This window comes from Crotalus tigris, unplaced genomic scaffold (genome assembly GCF_016545835.1).
Source record: "Crotalus tigris isolate CLP2741 ecotype Arizona unplaced genomic scaffold, ASM1654583v1 scf7180000017794.702064, whole genome shotgun sequence".
In the NCBI taxonomy this organism is placed as follows: Eukaryota; Metazoa; Chordata; class Lepidosauria; order Squamata; family Viperidae; genus Crotalus; species Crotalus tigris.
In genome coordinates this window covers 314,231-330,205 of record NW_024096641.1, presented here as the reverse complement: position 1 = coordinate 330,205, position 15,975 = coordinate 314,231, and the positions used below count along the sequence as shown (strand labels likewise).

Sequence of the window (15,975 nt, the reverse complement as noted above, 5' to 3'; positions counted from 1 at the left end):
AAATAAAAGGCATCAGTCAAACAGAAGACACTTCTAGGGAAAGCAGCAGTGAAGATGTGGATGAAAATGGATTTTCCAGAGCTATTGAAGCAACTCCCCCCCTTCAACAAGAGTCTTCAATGTTTCCTGTTAAAGCATCACAAAATAGTGGAAGCATCCATACTCTACTTGCAGCAATGGATCAAGAAAGTGAACAATAATGGTTCTTTTTATATAGTATAGGCCCAGCTTGGACTTTTCAGCCTATATCCACATTGTTTTATTAAATACACAAATATATAAACATGGTTCTCAATTTCCATTTGAGAATTACCAAGTTTTTATATGCTTTGAGGCTGTGCAAAGCATACAGAAGATACATTTTGCAAAGGCAGAAGTCCAAATGAAGTATTTTTTTCCAGGCTGATAATAAAGAGAATGCAACTTTTGTAAGTCCTGGCATGACTGCTTTAGAAGCTGCTTGATGGAGGAAAAAAAACTGAATTATGAATAAATGACTTGTCACGTCTCACGTAAAAGTTTCAGAAAGTTTTCATCTCAAAACAGGAAAAAATATTATTAAATAAAAAGGTACATTAAATGTTGAAAAAATAATCACATTACCTGGGCAAGGAAAATTTATTTTAAAATATTTGATAACATCCATGGATTGATCAGAAAACAAAAACCAAGTTAAAGTTAAAAACTGAAGAATGAGCAATTATAACAAGTTGATCATTAGAAAACCATTTGGGAAATGCTGATGTTTCTTTTAGTTGACTTTTGTCCGGAAAGCTTGTAATTTCATAGGTTTCATTTTCTTTGCCTCTTAACTCATCTTCTATGCATATACATTTTTCTCACAGGATCATTTAAAAACAACTATACTTTAAAAAAGAATTCCATAACTTACAATTCCAAAGAGCAGGCAATTGGTTGTTTGGATTCTCTCCCTTCAGAAACCTTACTTGCCAGACAACAACATACTGTGTGGAAGGCATGTTGCTCTGAAAAAGCCCCTCCTACACAGCAGTGTGTGCCAAGTGGTTCCAAAGCTACTGTGTAAAGAGGTCTTTGTTACTCACAACCTTTCTAATGGACAAATTCCGACCATTAGAAGAAAAGGGCTCTGTTTGCAGCAAGAGGAAAAAGAAAAGTCTTGTTTGCAAAAATCCCAGTCCTGATTAAGCGTTACAGATACCGTGTGACAGCTCCTTTAACCAGGCCCATGAACTCCATTTCCTACAGAGTCTGTTCCCAAATCCACCAGATGTTTACAGTGCTGATGCCACAGTTGACTCCTCTACCTATCCTGGCCTGGATTTTAACACATGTAAATGAGTGGTTGGTTAAAGAGAAAATAGGGAATGGTACATACACTAATCAGAAAATCCTTACAAAAAGGCTCCACTGTGCTTCCCGTGAACTGTTTAGCATTCCTAATGGCAAATTTGTACTGTAAATAGTTTGTTACATCTTAATTGTGTATACAAAGCTCAAAGTAAAGCATCTGTTTACTTTGGTGTAAGTATGAAATAACTAGTTAATTTTGGTAGTCATTAAAAGACCTTCTGAGGCATAGTAGCAAATTACAACCCACCAAAATATAAATTAGCACTAAACTGTCTGTTTAAAATGGTATTTACAATTAAAAACACACAGCAACAAAACATGTACACAGGTGTCTTGGGAAAAAAAAGGTAGGATTAAAGAGAGTCTATTTGAACAAGCGTAAGGACAAGTCTGTGTTAGAATATATTCTTTCCTGGATACTGAAATATTTCTTCCCATATCTTCCAGCCAGCCAGCTGAGATTCAAAAAAAGAAAAGTCTCCAAAATCATCTGCTTCAAATGACAGGGAAATGTGTTTGTGCAGGAATTCAGCTACTGATCTGATAGGTTTACCATATTAGAGATACAAGGTATTACTATAGCCTATAGGTCTACTGTGTGTGTGTGTGTGTGTGTGTCCTAATCTCTGGAAGTTTGCTTTCCTAGAAGGGCCTGTAAAGAATTCCTGATTAATGCAAATAACCTGCTTGACTCACATTAAGCAGACTTTTGTGGTCTACCTGCTTTACTAAGAGGCACTATACTGCAAAATAATTGGTGTATTACAAGCCATTACAGCAAGAGTCAATATGTATCAAGCTTACCATTGTGGGATGAAATAAATCAAGTACAAGATAAAGGATGAGAGTTTCACAGCAAAAATTATTTCTTTAATTAAAGATCCCTAATACATAGCATGGAAAAAATAGTATCCCCATTTATTTACACTGATAATGCTTTTAAATGCATTTTTCATACAAGGCAATCCCTGGGTTACACAAGGATTCCATTGCAAGGATAATCTGTTTTGGGGAAAACAGACATTGTAATTTTTAAGCTCTAGGTGAGCCAACATTGTCACCCTGATGCCCTCTTAAGTATGTGAGGAGTATTTCTGTAACCCTGAAGAGAAGCAGAAGGCAGTGCATCCAGTCTGTCCAGAGTGAAGAGTCAGCAAAACTTCAGACTGTGATAGAAGAGAGGCAGGAGGGTGGATCATATCCATTTGAAAATCATATCCATGTCTTGCAAGACAGGGAACCACAGAATCATTTGAAGATCTCAGGTACATTACCTAGAATGCTTCTGTTTTCAAAGGCACTTCAACAAGAGAGTTAGAGAGTAACATTTTCAACCTTTTTAACCAGGTTGAAGAATCAATGGCAGACATCAAATTCATTGGGAAACATGCTTACATTAGCAATTTTTAAAAATGATAGGACCAGGCTCTAGCATCCACAGAGACTAAGCCTATATCTAAACATAAAGCAGCATTTGTAATACATCCTGGGACTAGAAGAGTAGCTCTAATATGCTTAAATTGAATGGTTTCAAGGATGTCACAGACTTGGCTATTGTATACAAGTTGGGAGGCAACCTTGAATATAAAACCCTTTCAGGGATATAATGAGCTTTCTCCAAATGAAAAAAACACCTCAGAATAATTAGAAGCTTCACTGAACAATACTTACCAATTATCCAAAAGTTCTCCTCAGGATACTAAAGTTTGAAAAAAAAAAGGTACTTGTAAGGGTATACCTACTTGATAGCATTCTCCTTAATTTTCTTATTATGAATATTATGATAATGTCACACAAATACTGTGATTTAAATTTTCTGATCTGATTTTACTAGTTTTTCCTCTGAGCAGAAAGTGACCAAAGTCCTCAGTTCTCTTCTCATTACTGAGAGATGACCTGATCATGACCTCCTCTGCACATAAAAAAGCTGGACCAAATAATAAAGGGAAGTGATGAATGGGGGGAGGCCCTAGTTTATTAATATGTAAGTCAAAAAGTAAAGAAGCTAAAATACACCTCTGTCTCACCTTCTCTGATCAGGGATAGTCCCCAGTTCATTGTCAGCCATTCAGTTGTATCTGACCCTCCGCCACTCTATGGATCAGCACTCTCTGTGCCCCTCTGTCTCACACCATCTCCTTCAGATCTGCCATGGTCATTCCGTCCCCAGGAGAAGCATCTAACTCTCAAAGTAGTGTTGGAGTGGAGGAATTAAATGAAAAGAAGCTACGCTTCATCTATTAAGATTCCCTTAGTTTTTCTCATATCCTCTCCCTGGGAATTAACCCAAAGGCTTTGGGCTGGAAAGAATATTTCTCAGTAAAACAGTGGATGACCAGATGGTGGTTAAGAATTGATTAGTCTACATTAAAATGTGTCTTCTCCTCAACTAAGACGTTTTCACTTGCAGCCTGGTTCAATAGTTGTAAGTACATTTATTATTTAGTTTGCTGACTGATGGTCAAAAATGGCAGCCTAATCTAGTTTCTTATGTCATAGGATTGGATAACAATGACAGCTCCACTTAGGAGGAAAACACACTGAGCTGTTAATAGGAGTGAATAGGAGCATTGACCCTAACTCACCAGTCCTTGTTCTCCCTTAATAAATCTGGGGGGAGATAGCAATTTCTTCCAAGCCTGTTCTGGGTTTTAATTGTGAAATGAGGTTCTTGATCTGGACATGGGAGGCTGAAAAGTTAAGTCCCAGCTGAATTATTTTGTTTTGAAAATATTCTGGAAATAATTCTCCCAAGATCCTGCAGATACTGGACAAAACCTCTATCACTGAGGGATTGTTACTAAGTGAATGTATCACCAAGGAACAAAATGCCTTTTAGATAACAAGACCAGAATTTATACAGGTAGTCCTCGACTTACCACAGTTCATTTAGTGACTGTTCAAAGTTACAACAGCACTGAAAAAAGTAATTTATGATTGTCTTTCATACTTATGACTGCTACAGTATCCTATGGTCATATGATCAAAATTCAGATGCTTGGCAACTGACTCATATTTATGATGGTTATAGTGTCCTGGGGTCATGAGATCATTTTTTGCGACCTTCTGACAAGCAAAATCAACGGGGAAGCCAGATTCACTTAACAACTGTGTTATTAACCTCATAAGTGCAGTGATTCACTTAACAACTGTGGCAAGAAAGTTCCTAAAATGGGGCAAAACTCATTTAACAAATGTTTCACTTAGCAACAGAAATTTTGAGCTCAGTTGTAGTTGTAAGTCGAGGACCACATATATTCAACAGTTTTTTAACTCAAGTTCCTATGAAGCAAAATGTTATTTTAAAAAGATTATTTTTCTGCATTTTTTCCTGTTTTGTATTTTTCAGCATAGTAGTCAGACTCTTTATACTCCATTAAATCTGAAAGAGTCACATAAACATTTCCATTGTCCACAGTGACTCTGTGAGTCCTTTGTTTTGGTCCTTTTGATTTCCACTTGGGTACGGCAGATGGCTCTTTGGGATTTATTGCTTGATACAATCCTTCACCTGTATTCAGAGTTATTTTATACTTATGCCAAGGACAAATAATACACGGTTGTCCATTGATGTCCTATAGACACAAGGGGAGAACAAAAATATTTTTCATTATCTTATAAACATTAGAAATATATATATTGTCTATCTACAAATTGTCTCTGATCATTTAGTTAATTGTATTTGCAATGTTCCCGCACTTTGATACTTTCATTTATATCAGTGGCTCCCAACCTTTTCTATACCCCGCACCCCTAGAACTCTTCTGATATATTCTCGCACCCCTTACAAAAGTAAGAAATAACGAATTATGCATATACACTATAATTTTGAAACTTCTAAACCCAGGTTTTCGTACCCCCTGGAATATTGTCTCACACCCCAGGGGGTGCGAGCACCCCTGGTTGGAAACCCCTGATTTATATGAAAATATTGATTATCACCTTAGCTACCATATTAAGTGGTATTGTGTTTACCTACCTCTATTTCACCAAGATGTAAGGGACCTCCTGCATCTATTAAAAGATAAAAATATATTAGATCAGAGCTATTAGTTAGGGTGGTTGTATCTCACTTCTAGTTTCAGAGGTATTATAGCTCTGAATACAAATGGCTGGGGAACATAAATAGGTATGTGATACACCATGCATTCCCTACTTGAGCTTCCCAATTGCATCTAGCTGTCCAAGATGTATACAGGACTAAAGAACATATGCATTAACCCAACAAGGGACTTGCTTTGTTCTCACTGTAGCTCTATAAGCCTCAATGCACATCATTTTAAAGTTCTTACGGTAACAGCGGCAATCCAGAGCATAAAAGTGTCCACTATGGTAGAAAATAACAACTTCTCTCTCATAGACAGTGGCTGTTGTTCTCTTGAGCTTTTTAATATCATCTTCTCTACCAACATAAATTGGACTAGACATTTCTTTCCTTTTAGATGGTTTGGCCACACCACTTTCATTAATATCCTGCAACAAAAGAATTACATTAAAAATTAACTTGATAATAAAAACAATTGACATAAGGGGAAAATCCAACAATGCACCGTAAGAAATCTGCTCTCTTCTTCCTCATACGGTCTTCCAGTTCTAGATGAAAATCTTTTTGGGAGGGTCTCTCAACATACTGCAGTTTTTGAGAAAACTTTTTGGACTACAGGGAAGTAGTGGAGAACTTTCCTATCTACTGAGCTGTTCCCTTGCAAAATATATTGGATTGGATGCCGTCATCAGTGAATTCACTTTAAAGCAGATTTGTAAACATGAGACCCACCAGTCCTTTTAGGTGGAATCACAAGGGTGACCCATGTTTCCTGCTCATGTGAAATCTACAAAAAAACGAAGGAATCAAGTCTTTGGCAGTCAGCTCCATTGGTCCGCTGCATTTAGCTAAAAAGCAGAGATGGTCACAAATTCTGCAGGTAAGATTTATACATTCATCAATCTATTGTGAAAGAGAAGAGAAAGAAAATAAGCATTATTCATCCAAGAGTGGTTGTGGTTAATGAAATAAAATTGTTTTAAGGTATCTCATTCTGATCCATATGGTGAGTCCCTGAATGTAATTAACTTATTGAACTAATTCAGTGCCAACATGCAGTCATCTAAAGAATTCTTGAAGGAGGAAATATACTGCTCAAAAAAATAAAGGGAACACAAATGTATAGGATCCTATACGTTTGTGTTCCCTTTATTTTTTTGAGCAGTATATATTAAATGTGCCCTTTGCACCAGATGAGCAAAGTTAGCAGAAAATTCACCCAGAATCAATCCCCACTACCCCAAGATCTTCAACCTAGACTTACCAGCACATATACCCAGTTTCTATGAAATAGTGCTGCTAGAATGCCTATCAAAAGGCAGAGTGAAACCAAAGTGCTCAGTTGCAAGGAAAAATGTTACGAGAAAGACAGGCTCAATGTAGCCAGATGGCCTTGGAACCAGACCAAAAATAATGAGCATCAACTGAGAAAGAACAAAGTATTGACAGCTTACCATATAACGTTCTCCATCTGAGAGTAATTCAATGCCCTAAGAATGTATTATTTACCATTTGTGATGTATGCAATTGGCTAACAGTATGATTTAAGCCTTGCTAGAAGATATGCTCTGATGACAAGTAGTGTTGAAAAAATACTGAAAGAATTACAAAAGGCCCCATTAAAAATAAATTGTTGAAATCATTTTTTGTGGAATTCAAGAATGGGCTTAGCCCAGCTGTCAATAAATGTTACTTAACATTTGTTGCATTAGAAGGAAAAATAGGTTTATTAAAATATATATCAAGATAACATGGTGGTGAACCTATGGCACACGTCCCAGAGGTGGCACTCAGAGCCCTCTCTGTGGGCACATGTGCTGTTGCCCCAGCCTTGTCTCCCTCCGTGACCCCCTCCTCACCAGCAGCCCCTCTGGAGGAGAGTTGCCCCCGAGTGTGGCCCACGCGGAGCAGCACAGCCAAGGACATGGCAGCCAGGCAGCATAGACAAGACTCTGCCCTCATGCCCCATTGCGCACAGTTGATGCTGCAGGACGCAAGCAGAGGGCGTGGCCACCATGGTGCTGTTTGCCTGCCTGAGTGATCCGTGGCAGGCCCTGGAGGCAGCGAGTGGCCTGCAGGCAGGCAGGGTGGGAGCAGGGCAGGGGGTGGAGCGAGGGCTGGGCCAGTTTTTGGGCACTCGGTCTCTAAAAAGTTCGCCATCACTGGAGTAGGATTTCCCATAACTGTTCTTCTTTCCTGCTGATATTTGTAAGAGCTTTGTTTCAAGCTAAAAAAGACTGATTTGTAGATGGCTGATAGTCCTCTTAAATACTCCTCTATTTAAGTCAATCCATGTTAAATCATTACTATTAGGATTGTGTAATACAAGAGGCCATGGTTTGCAAATGATGTTATTAGAGTCAATTTAACCTAGTACAACAAAGACAAACTGCATTGTGGCTTTATAGATGTGTAAACCCTGTTCTTCAGAAAACGCATCCTACAGAAAATCACTTCAAAGTTGAAAAGGACTGCTATTTTTTTCTGAACTAAAATTACAATTATAAATTGGATGCAGTAGAAATATACACGGACAAACACATGCAAGGTCTTATATTTTATTAGCAAACAAGAAAAGGGGGAAGCAGAGCCTTATCTGAAAAGAAGAAGCAGGTGTTAGCTGGAAAAGTGACGATTTCTATCAGAAAGAACAGACTAAGGACTGTAAGCAGTTTACGTATTTTGTTATACTGAAGGGATTTTATTTTGCTTATGATTTTAGTATGTTTAAGTTTGACATTAGCATTTATTTTATATATAGTAACCATTTTATATTGATACTTATAGTGTTATCATGTAATCATTGTTTTGTTATTTTGTAATCATTATTTTGTAGTTAATTGCTTGATCAGATGCTTTATATATATATTGGAAAAGGGCTTCATGCTTTAGGTATAGGTGATTGCTTATATGAAAAGGGCACAGTAAGGGGAGGGGGAAAGGAGTTACGGATGGAGCCTGGGTTGCTGTGTATGAGTCATCATCTAGGAATTATTTTTTTATGCCATCTTATGCCTAGTACCAAGACCTGATCTCTTTGTTCTGAAAAGGTATAAAAGGTGGAAGACATCTTTTCTGGTTGTTGCCTTCATCTCTCTACCAGCCACGAAGAGAGATGGGGTCACCCAACTCTGTTTTGATCAAAATAAAAGTTGTTTGCTTGCTGAAACCTCGACTCAGGAGTTTCTTTGGCTCTTTTAAATTCCTGAGTAATGCTGGGGCAATTGTGAGGTTAAGTGGAAAACCTTACAATACAAACTATATTATTGATGTTTTATAAAGAAAGGCATTTTATAAAGAATGAACACTATTCAATAAAGCAATGTTTCTAAGCAGAGCATTTTCTTAAAATGAGCTTCAGCAAATAAAATAGAATATCACACACCAATCTTTCACACACAGTGGATTGGAACCTGATTATCCATATTAGCTGATAAACAGACCAATAAATTACACTATAGATAACTGAGAGGATTTCAGCTACGGGAGCAGCAATTAGCACTTGCCAATGTCTGTAGAAAATCCTATTTGATATTTAGTTTGCATTTACCAATCCTCGTTCTTCTTGTGAGTCAGCCTTCCTATTGCCCAGCAGCCTCTTAACAAGCGAAACAAGAAAAATGGTATGTGGTGTACTATGAAGGAACTGGCTGAAAGTAAAGCTACTGGCACAGCATTAAGAGCTGCAGCAGGCTCAGAATACAAAGATGTGAAATCTAAGGGAGGAAGTGGGGGACAAAAAAGAAATCTTTAATGGCTGGTCACTTCTCTGCTAGGGCCTAAAGGCTCTTTTATGATCCAGTGTTGTTCCAAACTAGCTCTCACCATGCTGCTATGATTATGGAGAATTATGAACTCTCCCTATGATTATTGTTGTGGTTATGGAGAATTATTAACTCTCTCCATCAAATAGACAATGGGCATTGCTCATTTATATCTCTATATGTTTATATCTGCATTTTTAATTAATTTGCTACCTAATACTTGAAAAAAAAAATCTATTCTGCTTTAAAACAGAAAATAAATAAATAAATAAATCCTTACACATATCCTCTTGATAGACAGGTAGTCTTTGACTTATGACTGGTCATTTAATGACTATTTAAATTATGATACCTCAGAAAGGGTGTGTTAGGGCCCATAAACCATTTCTGGCCAATATAAAACTGCCCCCACTGTGGTCACATGACTGCATTTTGGGCACTTGGGAACTGGCTCCCATTTACAACCAGTTGCAGCATCTCACAGTTATGTTACTGTGACCTGAAATATTTTTTTTGCTGATTTTCAGTTTTCTTTCCCCTAGGAAAATAGATTCACTTAACGACCATATAACTTGCTTAATGACTGCCATAAAAATGCTTGAAAAATCAGATCTGGTCTTGTCTTATGACTGCACCAACTTATGAACACAATGACTCATAACCAAAATTACGTCCAGGACTACCTATACATCTATTCAACTGATAGTGTTTCTTGCCTTAGACAATGGAAGTACAGGTAATCCTCAACTTTCAAGTTCATTTAGTGACCGTTCAAAGTTATAATAGCACTTTAAAAAGTGAGTTATGACCATTTTTCACACGACTATTGCAGCATCCTCGTGTGACCAAAATTCAGAACCTTGGCAATTGACTCATATTTCTGAAATTGCAGTGTCCTGGGGTGATGTGATCATCTTTTGTGACCCTCTGATAAGCAAAGACAATAGAGAAGCCACGTTCACGTAACAAATATGTTACAAACAACAACTGTAGTGATTCACTTAACAGCACTGGTAAGAAAGGTTATAAAATGGGATAAAATTCACTTAACAACTCTCACTTAGCAACAGAAATTTTGCGGCTAAAATGCAGTCATAGGTCAAGGACTATCTGTACTTGCAATGTAATATTGAAACCCCAGAATTTTTTTTATTAGATTTTTAGCCTCCCTTTGTTACTTTATAGATAACTCAAGGCAGAGAACATACGCCTTCCTCCTATTTTTCCCACAACTACAATCCTGTGAGGTGAGTTGGGCTTAGAGTAAGTAACTGGCCCAAAATCAATCACTTTCGTGCCTAAAGCAGAACTAGAAATCACAGTCTCCTGATTTCTAGGCCAGTACCTTAACCACTACACTAAGCTGGTTCTCCATAATTTGTATTCTCGGAAAATTTAACATTCACAATAAGGCTGTGTGTGTGTTTGTGCGTGTGTGTGTGAGAAAGGGAGAGGGAAAGGGAGGGATGGTGTGTGTGTGAGAGAGAGCACCTTTAACTCAGTCTTGACTAGTCCATGCAACCTTTTTGGCAACATCTTTGCCTTCTTAGAGCTGAGAGAATGACTGGCCTAAGGTCACCCAACCCAGCTGGCTTTAGTACTTAAAGCAGACCTCAGTCTCCCAGCTTTTAATCCAGCACCTTTAACTACTACATCAAACAGGCTCTCTGCTACTCAGATTCCTACCTTTAAAAGTGATAGATTGGCAAAATACTTTTCAGCATTGATTCGCCCCTGGTGGAACTGCTTCAGTTGATATCTCTCAAACCTGGATCTAAGTAGTCATCTTGACTTATAAGTGAATTATATTTCTCTTGTTATACAGGGCTAACAATTACTGTTTAATTTTATCATTACTTTTCTATTTATTTATGCTTCATGGCGCATTGTCTTAAAAGATACATTATAAATATGCCACATACAAAATAAAATAGCAAACTGAGCCTACAGGTGCTATTTATTCAAAATACTGTAAACTCCCCTTCAAACTTGACTCCTGGTTACCTCATTAATACATCTGTACAGTTTTCCTGGCAGCAGTTCTGAAATGGCTTGCCATGCCCTTGAGGATTGTTTTGAACTTCCCAATTTGCAACTCTTTACAGGAATCCCATCTATATTAAACATGCTTTACTTCTGCTGCTCAGACTATTATTATTAGGTGCCTGAGTCAAGTGTTGGCAACTGCTTGACAAGAGCCTGCAGTTTTATAAGCCAGGGGTCCCCAACCCCCGGTCCGTGGACCAGTACCAGGCTATGGCATGCCAGCAACTGGTCCGCACAAACAAGCAACACCCCATCTGCAGGATGCAGGCAGCAAACAAAACTACACACTTTCCGGTCCATGGAAAAACTTCTCTCCATGGAGCTGGTCCCTGGTGCCCAAAAGGTTGGGGACCTTTGTTCTAGGGCTAGGCAATTTCAGAAGTGATTTGCCATTGCCTGCTTTCTAGGGCTGAGAGAAAGTGACTGGCCCAAGATTACCTAGCTGTCTTTGTGCCTAAGGCAAGACGACTCATGATATCCTGGTTTCTAGCCTGATGCCTTAACCTCTACATCAAATTGGCTGTCAAGACTCATTATTTTAGATTTAAATTATAACTGGGTTCAATTGTAGATGGAGCTAGAAGTGGAGCAAAAGAAACATTTTTTCAGACATGTAGTAACTCTTCAGTTCCTGGATTCTCTAAATATAACAGTTGTGTAGTAGATACACGCATACACAGATATTTATTTCAGGCTGTAAAATTATAATTCTATCAAGCATCGGACTATAAAATCCGGGCTGCAAACATCCCGACAACTCAAACGAAGGGGAACTAAGTCTTCCTATTCGGCTTAAGTTTGGCGCCAGCTAGTGGTCAGAAGGATTTTTCAGTCCAAAGAGCACAGATGTAATTGGATTTCAATTCAAAATATAGAAGTACCCAAAGATTTGGAGAATAGTAATCTAAGGAAGGCTGAGAGTCAGATGTCATACGGAGATATTACTTAAAACTCCTACGATGGGCCAAACACAGCAAGATTTTTTTTTTTTTGTATCGCCCTACTACAGCCTGCCTGGTCATATGAAACTTACTCCCACCTCACAATCTTCGCCGCCCGCAAGGAGGCGATCAATCCAGACGTTCTTGCTGCATCAAGCGGGAGCTTATCCGCAGTTGCAAAACCACAACGCCCAGCAGCCTTCGCGCTCCAGAAGACCACAACTCCCTGCAGGCGCTGCGTTCAGCCTTCAGCCCTTTCCTATTCCCTCTTCTTTTCACGTGTCCCTCGTACGGGGAGAGAAAGAGGGGACTTTTATTTAAAGGAAGACCAACCTGTTCCATTTCTCCAGTTGAGAAGGATACCATTCAAGTCAGGCTGCGAGTCCCGTGCTGCAAGATGATTTCTCCGAGTTGTTTTTTTCCCTGCTCGTGCGTCACATCTGAATATTACTGGTGCTATAAAGCGTCACGTGATAAAACCTAGCCTGCTGATTAGTGCTTCTTTATGACTTGCGTTGATTTGAAGGAAATTTACACGGATCTTTCTTGTTTGCAAATCCTTAATACTTGTTTCTGCCTAGCGTTGTTTACTAAAGAAACAAAACCAGAAGCAAAATAGTGGATTTTTTTGGAAAATGCCCCAGAGTTCGGGAGGAATAAAGTTAGGAAAAGCCTGATACGAAGAAGAGACCCTGAAGCTTCAGGATCACCCCATATGCAAAAGGAAGAACAAGAGAAGTTTCGGGGGTGAGGGGGGGCAGATTAGCCTCATTAGATCCCGAAGAGGTTGAAGGATACGCAGGTTTCGTAAAACACGGGAAAGTACTGTGATATTTATATTGGCCAAAGCTTGCCATGGGCTAGTGCATTGTGAGAGTCAGTTGAAATAAAACATTCTCTCTTCTCTTAGAACTTCTAGCGCTTTTGAAGAACATGAAAAAAATTATTGCAGCATTTGGCTTTTACCTCCTATTCTGAATCTTATGTTCTTTTTCAATATCAAATTGGCATACACGAGACCATGTATTCCATCATGGCTGAGACTAGTATATAAACAAACCTGTCAGTTTTGTAATTCTATAATTATGTTATTTAATTAATTAGAAACAACAGCATAATGCAGCAGACCTGGTTCTATGCAATAAGCTGAATATTTGTACATTTAAATTGGATTTGGGAAAAAAAATATATCTTTAGGGAGCAGTAAGAGCTGATTATACAAATGCAGCTTTCCTTTCCAATCCAGTGGAAAATGCAGAGGTTCATTTTCAGCTAAGCATCCTTGTCAGCAAGCGAAGTTAAGCAATATGTGCATACATGTAGTATATCAGATTTTATAATGTAGTATTTCAGTATGTCAGATTTACTCATCAACATACCTATTACTTTATTCTGTTTTGGATATGTAGTTACAATGTAAAGTGTAAAAAGAGTAAAAAAAGTCCAAAAAATTAAAGTTTAAAAATGAAAGATATATAAGAAAAATACAACACACGCTAATTTACACCTACATATTTAGTATATTGTTCCCCTCCATAGATTTATGTCCTTACAAATGATACATATGTCCCTATACCACTTCATGAATTGTTTTTGTTCTTGAAACCTATCACTTATGGATGATATCATCAATTCCATATTATTACAACTTTTGGTCTTCCTTTTTTTTCAGTCTAACCACTGTATACTAGTTTTGCGATTCGTTCTTCAGCATCTAGTAGACAAACTGGGCCTTTTAGGCTTAAACACTCTTCTGTGCAACTGGATTCTTGATTTTCTTACCAACGCCCCAATATGTGCGAGTTGGAAAAAATACCTCTAATACCATTTTCTTGAGCATAGGTTCTCCTCAGGGCTGTGTCTTAAGTCCATTGCTGTTCACCCTATTGACCCATGACTGTTGTGCTAGGTTTGCCACCAACCATATTGTAAAGTTTGCAGATGATACAACAGTAGTGGGCCTTATTCAGGATGACAAGGTGGAAGCTTATCGCAAGGAGGTTGAAGGGTTGGTGAACTGGTGTAAGGAAAACAGCCTAGTTTTAAATACCGCAAAAACCAAAGAGATCATTGTTGATTTCAGAAAAGGCAGGCACAGCCACACTTCTGTGTGCATAAATGATTCACCTGTGGAGAGGGTTACCAGCATCAAATTCCTGGGTGTGCTGCTAACGAGTAGGCTGACTTGGTCGCTCAACAATGAGAAACTGGTGAAGTGGGCACAGCAGCGCCTGCATTTTCTGCGCTGCATGAGAAAAGCACATCTTCCTTTCCCTCTCCTGACCACTTTCTACAGGGGGGCAATCGAGAGCATCCTGTCATACAGCATCACAGTCTGGTTTGGAGGCATCACTGCTTCAGACAGGAAGGCGGTGCAGAGAGTGGTGAGAATGGCTGAAAAGATCATTGGCAATTCCCTCCCTCCCACCCAGGACATAGCATAGAAGTGCTGCTTGAGCAGGGTCCGTAAGATTATCTGGGACACTACACATCCTCTTCATGACCTGTTTTCCTTCTGGGAGGAGGCTTCGTGGTATCCAAAGCAGAACATCCAGATTCAGCCAGAGTTTCATTCCATACAGCATTAACCTTGCGAACTCTCAAGCTTCCTCCTTCCGTTATATATTCAAGATGGACAATATTTAATATTTATTTGCTACGTATATGTAGGGATGTGGGTCTATACATATGTTGTTCATAGTATGTTTAGGTGTGTGTCATGTATGTGTTTTACTTTGAGAGCGGGCAACTGAATTTCATTTTTGATGTGTGCCATTGTGCCCACAGTATAAAAATGACAATAAAGGTTATCTTATCTAATTCTGTATGGCCAAACCACATCTACGTACTTCTTTTGAATCAGTCACTCACTATTGCACTCAGTCACCTTCATTAATCACTCATTTGTTCTGGTTTTACCACACAGACGTACGGTATTCCCGTTCCATTTATTTTGTTTTTGTTGACATACTTAACTCTCACGCCATATAGCAAAGTCAACAAATGGTTTAACAGAAAATTGTTCTTCATTTTTTGCAACAAGAATATAATACCTACCAGCATTTGCACATCTTTAAAACTTCGTGCAATTTTTCCATCTTTTATTCTGTCAAACACAGCTACTTTGATTTTTAATGTTTCAGTTTTCCTCTTCAATCTTGTTTTTGCATCATTCTATTTAATAAATCATTTGGATTCTTAGCCAATCATAATCACATTCATGCCCCTATAAACTGTCTTCTAACATCACCATAATTTTCATTATTTTTATTTGTATCTCGCCTTTATTATTTTTACAAATAACTCAAAGTGGCAAACATTGCCAATGCACCTTCTGCCTCCTATTTTCCCACAACAACCCTGTGAGGTGGGTTGGGCTGAAACAGATTGGTCCAAAGTCATTATGCATTATATTCATGAAATCAAATAAAGGGCAATACATATGCACTCAATGATGAACCATCATTTACTAAGCATCCCATTTATTCCTCAAACATGCTTAATGTCATGGTTCCCACAGAGACGAATAAAGCAGAACTCCAAGGCTTGCAAATTACTCAAAGAACATGTTTTTTAGTTACAAAGTATCGGCACGTCAAAAGTGAAACCAAGTCTGAAGACACACGTAACAGTTCTCCAGTACAAAGTTAAAAAATCCCTCCCCTAAAACTATGCAAGCAACTAGGTTACCTCAATACATCTTCTTGGCGGGCCTTTTATGCAACACCCAGCCTGCAGTCTTGGGAGCAGCCGATGACCTTGGTTCCCACAGGACAAAAGATTATTTAGACTAGCGAAGCACCTGGGCAACCTCTCTCCCTCCGTTTTACATGGCAACTGAAAATGA

The 15,975-nt window shown here is 38.5% G+C and overlaps 1 protein-coding gene and 1 long non-coding RNA gene across 6 annotated transcripts; both read right to left on the bottom strand.

Annotated features, from left to right (window-relative positions):
- Positions 1 to 2,174: 2,174 nt before the first annotated feature.
- LOC120307616 lies at positions 2,175 to 4,310 on the bottom strand. Its single transcript, XR_005556587.1, has 2 exons — positions 3,360 to 4,310; positions 2,175 to 3,031 (listed from the first exon to the last, which is right to left on the bottom strand). It is a non-coding gene; the product is annotated as an uncharacterized LOC120307616 (long non-coding RNA).
- Positions 4,311 to 4,461: 151 nt separating this feature from the next.
- Positions 4,462 to 12,574, bottom strand: LOC120307615 (Rieske domain-containing protein-like). Of its 5 annotated transcripts, none has more exons than XM_039342531.1 (4): positions 12,462 to 12,574; positions 5,625 to 5,805; positions 5,312 to 5,346; positions 4,462 to 4,907 (listed from the first exon to the last, which is right to left on the bottom strand). In XM_039342531.1, the coding sequence occupies exons 1-4, from the start codon at positions 12,492 to 12,494 to the stop codon at positions 4,644 to 4,646; spliced, it is 513 nt and encodes a 170-aa protein (XP_039198465.1). In that variant the 5' UTR covers positions 12,495 to 12,574; the 3' UTR covers positions 4,462 to 4,643. The 5 variants fall into 5 exon arrangements, with proteins under 5 accessions (XP_039198465.1, XP_039198464.1, XP_039198467.1 ...); XM_039342530.1 differs by having other exon boundaries at positions 5,625 to 6,280; positions 12,462 to 12,549; XM_039342533.1 differs by lacking the exon at positions 12,462 to 12,574 and adding an exon at positions 12,227 to 12,439.
- Between the last annotated feature and the right edge of the window lie 3,401 nt (positions 12,575 to 15,975).